At 43.6% G+C, this 15,031-nt stretch overlaps 1 protein-coding gene across 1 annotated transcript in view; it reads left to right on the top strand.

Annotated features, from left to right (window-relative positions):
- Positions 1-2,201: 2,201 nt before the first annotated feature.
- KPNA3 (karyopherin alpha 3 (importin alpha 4)) overlaps positions 2,202-15,031 on the top strand; it is a 34,061-nt gene continuing 21,231 nt past the window's right edge. Inside the window, exons 1-9 of the mRNA XM_015422792.1 lie at positions 2,202-2,243; positions 5,927-6,016; positions 6,242-6,271; positions 6,363-6,415; positions 6,500-6,595; positions 7,828-7,913; positions 10,152-10,238; positions 10,602-10,771; positions 13,593-13,637. Coding sequence (XP_015278278.1) covers positions 2,202-2,243; positions 5,927-6,016; positions 6,242-6,271; positions 6,363-6,415; positions 6,500-6,595; positions 7,828-7,913; positions 10,152-10,238; positions 10,602-10,771; positions 13,593-13,637 — 699 coding nt within the window. The remainder of the gene's footprint in view (positions 2,244-5,926; positions 6,017-6,241; positions 6,272-6,362; positions 6,416-6,499; positions 6,596-7,827; positions 7,914-10,151; positions 10,239-10,601; positions 10,772-13,592; positions 13,638-15,031) is intronic.

Genomic DNA, 15,031 nt, shown 5'->3' with positions numbered 1-15,031 from the left:
TTATTTTATTAAATTTTTATCCTGGCCTCCCTGCCGAGGCATCTTTGTCGTTATTATAGGACACTGGTAATTACGGATCTCCCCCCACTCCAAACTGTAGTTTGATAATAGTTTAGGTTGTTTGGTTAAAGTATGCTCATTTTAAATTAACCCAAGAGCCTATGTTGGATGTGTGCAAAACCAGAATAAGCAGCCAGGAGTCCCTGAATTGGATCTGGCCCACACGTATGTCGCATTGGTCTCTCACTTGCCAGTCCCAGAGGGGCGGAAAAGAGTATAAACAGCAGTGTCTGTGGCAATGGAATTGGGCAACAGGACACTTTTGGGGAGGAGGGCCGGGGCTGTGGCCCTCAGCTCTCACACGTGACCATCCTAAATAAGTTTAGTAACATTTGCATGCTTTCCTACTTTGCCTTGTGTAAATCACTGTTGCGCGAGGCCTAGCACAGGTTCTCAGAGGCAGCTCCAATCTTCACTCCACGGCAGAAACATCGGCTAGTTCTTACATTCGGCTTTTTGATTGCCTTCTATCTCTTTGATCGGGAATATAATTTTAGCGATGTTGTATGTTTATTTAAAAATTAATGGGTTGGTTCACCGCTAAAGCTTTGAAAATTTTCTAGGGTGTTATTTAGCCTTTGACTCGGTTGTTTAATTAATCAGTTCAGAACTTCATTTATAGCCGCTTCCCTTTAGCATATCCTTCATTCACATTCACAGCTAATGCGCTGGTAGCCCTTTTTCTGGACTCTGACATGTTAGATTACGGGTGGAGTATTGCAGAAAGGAATGCTTCCATGCTTGTTTTTTGTTTTTTTTAAACCCTCATATAGAAAGCTAGTATGTCAGACAGAGAACGCCAGGTTTAAAATACTTTGTGATTGGGGTGTAATTTTTTTTTTAACATGCAGGGGCTTTTTATTCAGAAACAGGTGATGTCTCACCTACCCCCAACCCGAAACTTGTCGACTTTTCTTAATCTGCCATGTTTGTGAATTTAAGACATAGTTCTTTAGATTTTAACCCCTCACACACAGGGCTCCAAATACAGATTTCTTCCCAGTAGATTCTGTGTGCTTTCCCAAGCTGTCCTTTGCACCTTCGCTGCCATGCACCACAGTTGTGTGTATTTCTAAACACGCAAGTTGTTATTTAGTTTGTGTGGATGAGGTGAATGTTGTGCCACAGCTTTGTAATTCTGATCTCGGCGCCAGGATACAAAACAAAACCCACAAAATGGGTCCAAGTACATAAAGAAGAAGAGAAGAAGAAGGATTGGATTTATACCCTGCCCTTCACTCAGAGTCTCAGAGAGGCTTACAAACTCCTTTCCCTTCCCCTCCCCACAACTGACACCCTGTGAGGTAGGTGGGGCTGAGAGAGCTCTCTCGAGAACTGCCCCTTCAAGGACAGCTCTGACAGAACTATGGCTTGCCCAAGGTCATCCAGCAGCTGCAAGTGGAGGAGTGGGGAATCAAACCCGGTTCTCCCAGATTAGAGTTTGCATACTTAACCACTGCACCAAACTGGCTCCCTAAAGTGATTGTCTGTACAAACTTGGAAACTGTCTAGTATGCAGGGGGGGGTGGGAATCCCAGAAGTTAAAAAAAACAAAAAACCAACCCTAAGGCCTTGTCTTTTACATCTTTTCTGTTCCTGTAAGTTCCCCGCAGGCCTCACTTATCCGCCAGAGTAGGCAATGTCATTGGACCCGAATATATTAAATAGTTGATTTTTATAGAGCCGTTGATGTTTTTACTAGCAAAATTTTACATTGCCATGTCAGAAATGACAGCACCTTGACGTTTGTATTACAAGGCAGATTGTGGTACTTTCTCCTAAGGCATGTTAGCGTGCTTCCATTTAAAATACAGGATGGGTGAGTGGGATGGAGGGGAAGTGCGGAACCTTACCCTGTCCCCACTGTTTTCTTTAAGCTAGTTTGCTCCTGGTCCCAAGTTCCACCAGAGCACAATAGCTTGAATGAAGTAGTTAAAGGGAGAGGAACACAGGCAGCCTTCCCCTCAATCCATTTTGGAAGATGGGCGGGATGTGACTCTGTGCCACGGGCCTCTTGTGAGTCCATAAGTACTCTTAACCTCTTCAATAAGTTTAAAACTGAAGCCCTGTTGTATTCTGAACTCATCTTTAAATTTGTTACGGTAAAACCTCTAACCATCCCCCCTCCTCTTTTACAGACTATGCGAAGACACAGAAATGAAGTGACAATTGAACTTCGGAAGGTGAATATGCCTCTTTTTCATTTGCTTGCGTTCAAGGTTGCTGTGGGGAGTTCCACCTACAGAGTGAAGGTTCACGGGGGGAATTTATGCCATGGTTCTGTCGGGAAAGCAGCGCATGGAGTCCAGTGTGCCGAACACATGATTGTATCCATTGCCCTTCACTGGGCAGATATTGGGTCTGGGTTTTTTTAAAAAGAGATTCCATTTAAAGTCTATTGTAGTGAGCATGGTGACAGAGTTCTCCTAATGCACAGCACATCCTACAACTGATAAGGGTCTGGAACTGCATGGCTTATTCCTTGTTTGCTTTCAAGCTATTAACTCACATATGTATCCAGCCCTGGAGGCCATTATTTGCTCCTCTAAACTGATGTCCCAGTGGGCAGCAATTCACAGGATCAGTCCTGTGGAGGTTGGAAGCCTGGAAACATTAGCCCGTGAACTGGGTGGATGCAAGAATGCCACAGACTGGGAAATAAAGAGCAGATTTTGAAAACACTGGTCTTTGGCGCATGCCTTCAAGCCTTTCTCGTTGAACAACCTACATTTGCCCGGCAGGTTAAGAATTTGGCAGGAAAAGAGGGAGACCCAACATGAGACAGATTGACTCTTTAAAGGTACGCTGGTCGCTGACCGTAACAATAAATAAAGACTCATTAAAGGAAACCACGGCCTTCAGTTTGCAAGACTTGGAGAAGGCTGTTAATGATAGGATGTCTTGAAGGACGTCAGTTCACAGGGTCCCCATAAGTCGTAGGTGACTTGACAGCTCTTAAGACATTCACATAGACCCACGCTTGCTGTTTGGAAAGCAGGTTGATGCGGTGACCTAGAGTGCCTCTGTTGGCTGTATCTGGCCCACCAACTCTCTTCTTTTATTAGACTTGGCTGACTCAGCCGTGCTAATCCATGTTTTTGTAACCTCATTGTTGGACTACTGTAATAAGCTCTACATTGGGCTGCCCTTGAAGACACTGTGAAAACTGCAACTGGCTCAGAATGCAGCAGCTTGACTATTGTTTGGGGCTAGCTTATGAGAACATCTCTCACCACTTTTAAAACAGCTAGATTGGCTGCCCGTTTTTCTGAGTCCAAATGAATGTGTTCGCTTTGATCTTCCGTAAGGGCTCTTTTTGTAGCAGGAACTCCTTTGCATATTAAGCGACACACCCCTAATGTAGCCAATCCTCCAAGAGCTTACAGTAGTTCCTGTAAGAAGAGCTCTGTAAGCTCTTGGAGGATTGGCTACATTAGGGGGTGTGGCCTAATATGCAAAGGAGTTCCTGCTACAAAAAGAGCCCGAGCTTCCGTGCCCTTTAAGGCCCAGGACCCACATATCTGAAGGACTGTCCCTGTGTGGTAACTACAGTCCTCAAGCTGCTGGTTGTCCCCCTGCTTAAGGTAGTCTCCCTGGCATTTGCCAGAGCCCGTCCTCTTTTTTTGCTGTAGTCCCCACCCTGTAGAGTGGACTGCGTGAAGCAGGCTGTCACTGTAGAGTGATGGAAGGGAATTTTTTATTGCAATAGGAAGCCTAAAAATCCACACTGCGTTAATGTTATAATAACCACTATGTCCTTGTTTCTCGTGCCCAGTTTTCTAAATTACGCCACATGAGCTCTTAGCAGTGGTACTGATTATTGTTGTTCAAGCGGGAGATGGTTTGAAAATGATTCTCTAGGGCTGTGGGGTCAGTAGCAGAGCATCTGCCTTGCATGCCTTAATAATAATAATAATAATAATAATAATAATAATAATGCGGGCTCAGAGCGATTTACAGTTACTCTTGAGATAGTTGGACTAACAATATTTGTGGGGATAGGGAAGACAACATACAGCATTAATTACACACACATTGCAGCTAGCCGGGCTTCATCTGCGGGCTGGGTCAGTTGTGTTCCTATGGCATCTTGTCAGCTGGCTGATGACTTCTGGCTTCTTGATGTTGTGCACACTGCCACCGCCTGGCCAACTCACTCCACTGCAGGGAAGCCGACACGGTTCTTGCGTCTTTCCGGTCGCCGCAGCAGCTAACACCTTCCCGAAGGGAGGGGTGTGCCCACCCCCTTACGGGTGGTCCCCAATTTATCTACTTGCCGAAGCTTTCGAATCGCTGGGTAGACGATGAACTAGGACAAGGCTTGGTTGCTCACACCAGCACGGGGCTTGCAAAAGCATGGCAGTTCAGATGTTATGTTTCAGCAGGGGAAAATCCCCTGCGCCACCGCTCCCATGCAGAACGTCCCGAGTTCGATCCCTGGCATCTCCAGTTAAAAAGGATCAAGTAGTAGGTGACCCTTTTTCTACATGAGACCCAGGAGGGCCACTGCCGGGCAGAGTAGACCAGAATGACCGGGGCCATGTTGTTATCCAGCTTCATGTGTTCCCTGTAGGGCAGGAGACCTTCAGAGCATGAGTGTATTGGTAAACGTTGGCACATCTAAGATAAATTGCAAATAGAAAATTTCTTTTTTTTTGCAATTTCACAGATATATCAAGGTTTCATTTAACTCTTGAGTACATAGTTTAGGAAATATCTTCTGACCTGATAACTTAAAAAAAGCAGATGCCACTAAAGCAAACACCACCTTGTTTGATGGTTAAAAAAAAAAAAGGCTCTGCATTTAAATAGCAGTGATTACTATAATACTGTTCCAGTTTGTTTGTTTTTAAATAAAAGTTGTGTCCATTGGAAGTTTTACCAAATTCCATTCCTCTATAAAATATTATAATTTTTTTGTGTGTGGAGGGAGTAATCAGTTGTAATATATCCTGGTATCGCACACAGTGCCTTGCTTTGCTTCTTGTATTGTTAATAATTCCTCAAAATAATTATTGGCTGCTTCATCGTTTCAGCAGAAGTTGCTGATAATGCCGTAATGGTTAGTGTGCATGTGCTGGCTGTTGGAGTCTTCTTCCTTGTGCAGGATTAAAGCAGACGCGGACTTGCTGTCTGAGTTTGAAATAGTCCCATTCATAAATGAAATAGTTCTTCCAGCGCTTAGAGTGCTCTACTATGCACATTGAAGGAGCATTCATTTTACAATAGAGTTTAGATGAGGGAGTCAGCAACGGTCTCAAGCCAGATCTAACCCCCAACACAGGTACTGCATCGCCAGCGCAGGTACTGAAAAGACATATGGTATGTAGCCAATATGGAGGTACGATAAGAATAATGGAGTAGGAATGTGGGGACCTGGATTCAAATCCCCTTACTCCATGCCAAGTGAGGATAAAACACAAATGTGAGAGCCCTGTATGCTATACTGAGTCCTTTGGAGGAGGGGCGGGCTGAGAGTGCAATAGACGGGACTTGCCTGTCAGTCATGTAGTGGCTAGAATCAGGGTCCTGGCCCTCCGAAACTGATTTCATTTTTGTATTTGCCCAGCAGGAAATCGGTTTGCCAACCACGAACTTGTTCTGCAGACACTTTAACAGAAAGGAAGGTGTTCATAATGAGCATAATAGAATTTCTTTTGCACACGTGCATGAATTTAAATGAGTTTTTAATCCAAGGGGCGGCAAGGTAAATTTGCATTCCAGCTAAATGTAGCTGCAGATTTCCTTATGTGAAGTCTATCAGTTTGTTTATGGCGTTTGTTAACAAATCTATTTTTAAGAACGTGGTTTTCAGAGCAAAAGAGACAAGCGTATTAAGGGCGCTCTGTTGATCCTTTGTTTTCAGAGCAAGAGAGACGAGCATCTGTTGAAAAAAAGAAATGTGCCGCAAGAAGAGAGTTTAGAAGACTCAGATGTTGACGCCGATTTCAAAGCAGTAAGCTGCTTTTTTTTAAATGCAAGCAAAACTTAGAAGTCATAGACTCTTGTTCTTTGAAATCTTCAGTTTAATTAACAGTGTGTATTGCGGAAAAAGCATTTGTGGGGGAAATTAACTAGGAAACTGCATTTATTACTTTAAAATGGTTGGATTGTTATTTTGTGAAGAATGTTGGCTTCGTAATGGGAATGATAACTAAACCATCTCTCTCTTTGATTTAAGCAAAACGTAACCCTAGAAGCTATATTACAGGTGAGTTGCCGAACAGTCTGTTTCCCCCCCTTCATATTAGTTTTCTGAATTCTTGACTTCTAAATTTCTGAAATCTGTGTTAACGCTGCAGAACGCTACCAGCGATAACCCCGTCATTCAACTCAGTGCTGTCCAAGCTGCTAGGTGAGTGTTTATGTGGACCTCATTTGAAAGGCTGAAGTGTGGTTGCTGTCGCTTTCATTAACTTCTTGTGCTTTAATCTTACAGAAAGCTGTTATCAAGCGACAGAAATCCTCCTATTGATGACTTAATAAAATCTGGAATTTTACCCATCTTGGTGAAATGCTTAGAAAGGGATGATAAGTAAGTCCTGGTATCCCTTTTCTCAGTACCCCGTTCATAACCTAACAATGTTCGTGGGAAATGTATTAGGCGCTGGATGGTTGCAGTTATTTGTATTTTAAAAAACATGCTAGTTATTTAAGTGGTACGGGTGAGGTGAATGCCATGAATCCACAAGGGTTAAGCTGACACTAAATATTATAAACATACAAAATTTATTCAGGTGTACACATTTTTAAAAAAACTTAGACTCATTAAAAATATTCACATTCAGACATGAAAAATTTTTCAACATACATACATAGATGGGTTAGTGCTGTGCAACTGAACCAAATGCGTTTCGGCCCCAAAGGGCCTTCCTCAGTGGTCACAATCCAAAATACAAACTTGACATACATTCAAAAAAAGTTTTTTTTAAACATCAGATGTTAAGTACATATGCAATATAAGGCCAGATGTTGTATCCTTATATATTTATATGTATATTATTGTTGTATATGATAGGCCTCAAGTATAGCCAATTAAAGTCCACCAATACTTCTGGTAGCATAGATTTGCGTGAGTTGAATGTATGTCATCCGGGAGCTCATGCCACCAGTGAGGGGCCGCCACAGAAAAGGCCCTGCCCCTCACTGTGGCCAGCCTGGCCTCTTTAGGGCCCAGAAGAGTCAGGCGATTTTGGGATCCCGATCTTAGTGCTCTCTGAGGCACATGTGGAGAAAGGCGGTCCCCTTAGGTAAGTAGTGTTTTGTGTGCATTTGGAATCTGTTTTAATTGCTCACTGAAATATACAGCCTCTGGGTTTCCCCCATTATATTACTAAGGTTGGTTGTTACCTTGCGTTACTGAGGTTATTCTTCATTTCCTCGTTGTGGCTAAATATTTACTTCTGGGAGTCCTAAAGCTGAATATCTTGTGTTATTCCGTGTTAGGGAAATCTGCCATGGCAGAAATGCCGTCTTGATAGATGTTTTGGAAGAAAATGGCAACCCTCGCATTAGAAGGGTCCTGATAGAAATCTGTAAGATAGTTCATACTTCCTGCATTATTTGTGATGTAATAATTAAGTGTCGGTGTACACTTTGTAAAGGCTGTTCAAGAGCTACAGCCTACGCAGCGGTAGGGTTACAGAGTATGGTAGTGAATACTTTGGTAAGATTTCAGCATTTGCACCCTTTCTATCACCATTACTTATAGAATTGCAATGCAACTATTAACGCCGCTTTGTCTTTTTGTCTTTGTTTTTTTAACAGTCCTTCCTTACAGTTCGAAGCTGCGTGGGCCCTGACTAACATAGCATCAGGCACTTCTGCACAGACCCAAGCAGTTGTACAATCTAGTAAGTGCTCCGTGTCTTTTAACTGAGCAGAGGGATGCCTATTTGCCGGGGAAAGATTTGCGTTAACTTGAACCAGGGAGGGCGGGTGGTGGAGGATTCTTTCACCGTTCCTCATATTTTACTTGCTTGTTTTGGAAGAAGTAGGTGGCTCGCTCCAGAGGAGTGACATGGAAAGTGTTCACGTGCAGTGCTCCCTCTAAGCTGTGGAGTCCTGTGAGCAAAAATTCTACCTTGTGAGCTACTGGCATTCAAGTGTTGAGCGAGCGATTTGGCTGCTGCCTAAATGAGTTTGCTCTGGAGCCGTCCCTTCCTGAGCCGAGACAAAAATGTGTGTGAGCCGGAGGCTCAAGAAACGGTGAGCTAGCTCACACTAACTCAGCTTAGAGGGAACACGTGTTATTTTGTGAAGTAGGGCGGGGCATAGAACTTAGTTCTCTGAAAGAAGGGGGAATGATCACTAGTCTTCTGTGGATGAGAAAAGGCGGCCGTTGTAGAAGATCCCTTAGAACAGTTGCTGTGCGCAGGGTGGAGGGAACGATCCGCAGCTGCTGTCGGTCGAAGTTGGGCCTGTTAGGGAGTGGTGTTAGTGGCTGGTGAGTTACCACCAGAGCAGAGTTTCTCAGAATAGTGCAGAGCCAAGTCCCAAAAGAGTCCAATGTCCACACAGTTAGGTGGGAAGGAACATTTACAAGGTTTTATTTACAAAAGGTCCTGTTAAGCAGTGCAGGTATACACAAGTCCAACCGGCAAAATGCTCCGCCATGCACCAATACATCAAAGAGGGTAAAGTGGACTGTACAGTGAATGCTTATATATGTGCATTAACCAATCAGCACTCTCTGCTGAGTCATTCTGAGACAGCTATCACCAAGCCAGTCAGAACCAGTTTTCTCCAGCTAATACTGCTGGCCTGAAGGACTGTTAGCTGTCACTTAGAGGACCATCATCTGAATCTGACACCTCATATCTTCATACTCTGACAGGGCCAGGATGGAGGAGATGTACAAAGCAAAGGTGGGGGGTGTCTCCTCACTGGCATATGAGGCTATGGGAGTGGTCTCTGAGCACCCTCCAGGCACTGTTTTATTTCTGCTACGCAGGTTGTCCAAGTAAAGGGGGAGTGACGAAATAGTTTTTCAGACCCTGCCCCACTTTTGTTACCACTTCCACCCTGAACACTTACAGGGCAGACCCCGCTCGGGAGAAGCCGGCCTGACACCTGCCCTGGCGGCAGTGGCTCCCTCTCCGCTGTGGAGTCTCGTGAGCAAAAATTCTACTGGCATTCAAGGCGTGAGCGAGCGATTTGGCTGCTGCATAAATGAGTTTGCTCTGGAGCCCTCCTTCCTGAGCTGAGACAAAAACGTGTGAGCCGGAGGCTCAAGGAACGGTGACCTAGCTCACACTAACAGCTTAGAGGGAACACTGCCTGACGAGGGTCTTAACGGTGGCCCGGTGGTCTCCTCATTGTACCTGGGACAGCTGCCGACCTAACCATGATTCATCAAACCATGCATCAGAACAAAAACCGTAGCCTGCCGGAAGTGGGGCTAGGGTTCTTCCCCTCCTCCACCCAAGGAGATGGACCTTGGAGGAAGGGGTGCAGGGATTTACTGTCCCCCCCCCCCGCTTCAGACGGTGAAGAGAAGCACTGGAAACGCATCAGATGTGTCTGTGCAACTTGGAAGCTGGCCCTGGGTAGGTTGGGAGAGCTGAAGCAGGGCTCCCGGTGGGTTGGGAGGATTCTGCATTCAGCACTTCGGAGAATCGTCAGGCGGCTTCGGGAGGTGGGCACGAAGCCCCTGAGGTCACAGCGCCCCCTCTTGTTCTTTCCCCCAGAGTTACGCCCAGGGTCGGGGTATCCCTTACCCGTCAGCTGCCTAACTTCTGTGTCAAACTAAATCACCTCTGGGAGAATGTTGGGAAATGGCTGCTGTCATCAATAAGGCCTTCTGGCAGAGCCGGCTCTCTCGGTCACGGGGTGCTGGGCCTTTGTATTATAAGGAGGCGCTTTAGTTATTAGGTGCCTTCTTTCGTAAACGAACATTTGAGACTGGCCTCTTTTTCAAGGACGGGCGTCACCTGCGCAGTTCTTCTAAGACGCATTTCTAATCCGGTTTGAGTTCTTGTCACTTGGTTTCAGAACTCCTTCCACCAGCTACAGGGATACACGGTAAAATGCAAGCGCTGTTCTGTATGGATGCCGTATTTCACTTACGTCAAGCCCGTGTTCTCTTACAGATGCAGTGCCTCTCTTCTTAAGACTGCTCCATTCGCCGCATCAGAATGTGTGTGAACAAGCCGTGTGGGCTCTTGGGAATATTATTGGTAAGGATTAGCTGTATTTCTAGAAGGGGAGAGGAAAAAAAAGCAATAGCCGCTGAAGGCTTTAAAACCTAATTTTAAACATTGGCATTACCCTCATGAGACTATGTTTCCTCTTAAGTTCTCTTCTTGGTGCGGTAGAGTTAAGTAATGAAACATCCTCATTTTGATAACTTCGCTTCTCTTGCTTTCTATAAAAGTAGGACAAATTGTGTTGCTCAGATTTTTCACTAAACAGTGACGTTTTTTGTACTGTTCATAACGGGGAAACATAGAACATCAGTCTCCCAACATAAGTCATTGCATACATTTCAGAGTTTCTCCATTGTGAATGTAATCTTCTTTAAACAATTTTCATTTCTGTAGGTGATGGTCCCCAGTGTAGAGATTATGTCATATCACTGGGAGTTGTCAAACCTCTTCTCTCCTTCATCAACCCTTCCATTCCCATCACCTTCCTCCGGAACGTCACATGGGTCATTGTAAATCTCTGCAGGAATAAGGACCCCCCACCGCCTATGGAGACCGTTCAGGAGGTAAATAGAGAATTGCACCTCAGCCTCACTGCAGGTCATTTCCCCCCATGGTGGCACATGTGCTGCGTGCTTCTGTAGTGCGCCCTTCTCTGCCGGATTTTGGTTATCATGTAAACAGGGGACACGGCTATGAGTAGTAAACCCAAACACAATTATGGCGTGTAAAATATTGTAATAAATAAATACTCATATAATTACACAGGCTATAAATATGCTTTATCCTAAACATAATAGCAAATATCAATGTAGTGAAATATATATACGACTACATGAGCTGCGGTGGCTCAAGTTGTTAAGACGTTGAACTGCACGCTGTGGAAGGTCAGTAGTTCAGCAGTTCAAGACCCGAGTTGCTGCATGACGGAGTGAGCTCCCATCTCTAGTTCCAGCTCCTGCCAACCTAGCAGTTCGAAAGCAAGAAATTGCAAGTAGATAAATAGGTACCACTTCGGTGGGAAGGTAACAGCGTTCCGTGCGCCTTGGTGTTTAGTCATGCCGGCCACATGACCACGGAAACGTCTTTGGACAGCGCTGGCTCTTCGGCTTTGAAACGGAGATGAGCACTGCAACCCTAGAGTCGGACTCGACTGGCTTTGGAGCAAGGGAACCTTTACCTTTACCTTTTTACATGTATAACCAAAAGTCAAAATTCAGTCTCTGAGGTGTCCATTCCAGACACTTAAAAAATACATGAGTATCAGACATAAGAAAACTTTATCCTGCTGTGTAAGAATGTCCACTTCCTCCCAATTTCATTCGGGCGATGAAGCTTGTAGTGAGTGTGGTTCCTTACTCTCTACAAGCTTCATCACCCTAATGAAGTTGGGAGGAAGTGAACATTCTTACACAGCAGGATACTTATTTGGAAAGTTTTCCTATGTCAGATACTCCTGTATTTTTCAAATGCCTGGAATGGACACCTTAGAGACTGAAAACTCACTATATTTATATTTGCTATTATATTTTAGGAAAAAAACACATTTATAGCCTGTGTAATTGTACGAGCACATTTATTCTAATATTTTATGTGGATTTTGATCCTGGCTGCTAGACCCATCGGTGTCTGAGGGATCTGTTTATCTTATCTAATAATTGCAAAGTTAAAATATCAAATGATGCTAGCGGGTAGCTGGTCTTGAGCCAAATTGTCAAAGGGGTGTGGGCACGTAAGAGTTCTAAGAGAACATGAGAGCCCATTAACATCAGTGAGAAACTAAAAACACAAGCAGTTCACTTGCATAAATTGGAATCAGGGTTTTTAACAAAAAGCAACAACACAACCTTGAAGTACAGGGACCTGCAGGTGTATTTGGAGAAGCAGCAGGGCTGCTTGTTCAGCAGTTCCTCTGGTGCCCCCACCCCCACCCCGTATCTTTTCCGTTGCTGAGAGAGATGGGGAAGGTTCTGTCTCTTTCTCAGCAGGAGGGGGTAGTGGACAATCTTGATTGGGAAAATGGCTGAGAATAGACTAGAGATGTAAAATTTCTGGAAATTTTGAAGCTCGGAAAAAACCCCGGTTTTTTCCAGAGAAAACCGGAAATTTTCGGAAAAACTGAAAAAATGCTACATTGGCATTTCTTTTGTCTTTTCTAGATTGAAAGTCATTCTGTTACTTTAGGAACATAAAATATGACTATGGACATTTTTACTTGGCATGAAATTATCACGACTAGCATATTAAAAAAAACAGTGTATCCAAACAATTATTTCAAACAGAATACCCACCCACATGCAAAAACAAAACTGAAACTTTTTTATTTTCTTCTGACAATCGCACCTCCTAAAGGAAGAAATGCATCTTGTTCTTGCATTGGAGGGTTCAGTTTGTAACCTAGGACTTGCTTGTCCTCAGTGCACAGAAATTAGATCAATCTGATACCGTATATATATATTTTAGAAATGATTTGGAAAATATTTGAACACCTTGTCTTAAAATATTTTATTCATCATGTTAAAATAAAATGTTCCATAATCAATTTTTTTTTCTTTTTTCAATTTTTCCAATTTTTTGGAAAAAAACAAAAAGGCTTCAGGGAAAAAACGGGAAAAAAACGGTTTCCCCCCGAATTTTTTCAGTTTTTTTTCCGGGCCTTCACGTCTCTAGAATAGACTCAAAATATTTTCACTGCCATCGTTGTGCCCGATAAGTTCTCCACTACCTGTAGCTGCATTTCAGTTCTTCAATAAAAGCTGTCAGTTTCAATAAGTATAAAATTCTTTAAAGCGTTCAGGAGACTGTGCCCCTGCTGTGTCTAGCATGGCCTCCAGGCACATGCAGCAGCCGCATTTAAGTATTTGGGGAGGACGTTCCTGGCTATTGCAGCCATCGCTCTCAGCACCGCCGGTTCTGCTTGCCAGTGGGCTTAGGAAAGGAATCCTCTCATGAGTGGGACAGAGCCCGTGTAATTTATTACACGTCTCTGCTGCTCTGTAGCCGTAACGTCACTAAAAGCGGAACAAAATTAAAAGATAAGAATATCAGTTGAGTTGTCACTATAAGGGGCTTGTGATGTTTTTGGCTATTGTGCCAGTTTGTTGATTCAAAGTGACCATTCTGGATTATGGAGAAATTACATTTAGGAATGAGTCCATGCTCTTCATCTCTCCTTCTCTGATGTCAGATGAAACTGCTGTTAATGTTTTCTGTTCTACATTATTAAAATATTAAATCTGTGTACAATATAGGTTAGCTAGTAGTTAAAACTACCTACCTCCTGTAGTTTTGGTTAGTCTGCCTTAGTTTTGTTGCCGTTTTACAGAGTCTGGTTGCTTTCTCTCGCATTTATAGATTTGCTATAACAATTTTTTTTTCTTCCGTCAGATTTTGCCAGCCTTGTGTGTTCTCATATACCATACAGATATAAACGTAAGTAAATACTGAAACTCTGGTCTTTTTTCTGTTTCTGTCTTAAAGTTTCTTTTAATATTTGAGCTGTGTTCCTATTAAAAATTCCCAGAATTGATACCCCCCCAAAATTCATAGAAATAATATCAAAAGTTGGCTTTTGTGTGGGTTTCAACTGAAGAATGATTAGAAACAAGCTGGCTACTGTATTTAATCCTAAATAAGCACTTTTATTTAAGCTTTTTACATGTCAGAAGCCAGGGCTTTTTTTGTAGAAAAAGCCCAGCAGGAACTCATTAGTATAATAAGCCACACTAAACAGCAGGAACTCATTAGCATATTAGGCCACACCCTGACAGTGCAGCTCATTAGCATATTAGGCCACACCTCCATGCCTTCCCTTGGCTTGCCCGGGTGCCCGGCCCTTGGACAGGCCGGGGAAGGCACATTTAAATGCCTCCCTGATCCTTCCAGGCCCCCCCCCCTTGCCCGTTCACCATGGAGTCGCTGGGGGGGGGTCGCTCTCCAGGCCTTCCCTCTGTAACCACGCACACAGAGGTTTTGGCTGTAGTGGGCATGGCCAGCTCTGAAGCCAGCCGGAATTCCGTTCCTATGGGTTCCTGCACAAAAATAGCCCTGTCAGAAACTATTGCTTTTAAATCTTTAGTCACAGTACATGCCCTTCTGTAAATTGTCCAGTTTGTCTGGGAATCTGGATATCTTCTGTTGATCTTGCCTATATCTTGCACATTTCGTCAGTTTCTGCTTCTTGGAATGGCTACTGCCTTATCTGCTAATAAATGACTTCTCAAAAGCAGTCTACAAGCCACTGAAAAATTCTTGTCCAGATAAATTGAGTCATATAATTAGTAGATCGAATCGTCCATTGTAGGTGGAAAAAGTCTTCTCTGCACTGTTCCAGAGGATTTCATTGGTTTGGCTAACGTTTTATATTTGACTTCGCCTGGGTTAAATGTCAACAGTACAATATTCAAAATTTCACTTGCCTCAGTGACATCAGAACAGTAACCCTTCCTAGCAGCTGCAACCCTATTTTGTGTTGTACGAAAAAACTGACCATTTATCACAGCACCTCTGGACCTGGAATATTAGATTTTTTTCCCATCTGGAAGACTGCAAATTAAACTACATTTCAGACTCTTCATTTCTGTTGTGAATAGAGAAATACTAAGATATTATATCATGCCCAAGTTTTCAATAATTGTAGAAGTATAACCAGCCAGGTAGCCTGTCTGGTCCAGAGGGTATCCTGAGGGGTTGATACTATTGCTTGTTCTAAGATACACAATACTTTGTTACATTCCCCGCATTTTAACAAAAAACAACAACACAAACCTTCCACATAGGTTTGAGGCAACGAGTAGAGTATTGGACACAGGATCTGGGGGACACGG

Source organism: Gekko japonicus, unplaced genomic scaffold (genome assembly GCF_001447785.1).
Source record: "Gekko japonicus isolate JY-2015 unplaced genomic scaffold, Gekko_japonicus_V1.1 scaffold3715, whole genome shotgun sequence".
NCBI lineage: Eukaryota > Metazoa > Chordata > Lepidosauria > Squamata > Gekkonidae > Gekko > Gekko japonicus.
The sequence above is the reverse complement of the archived record's forward strand: the minus strand, read 5'-3'. Positions and strand labels throughout refer to the sequence as shown.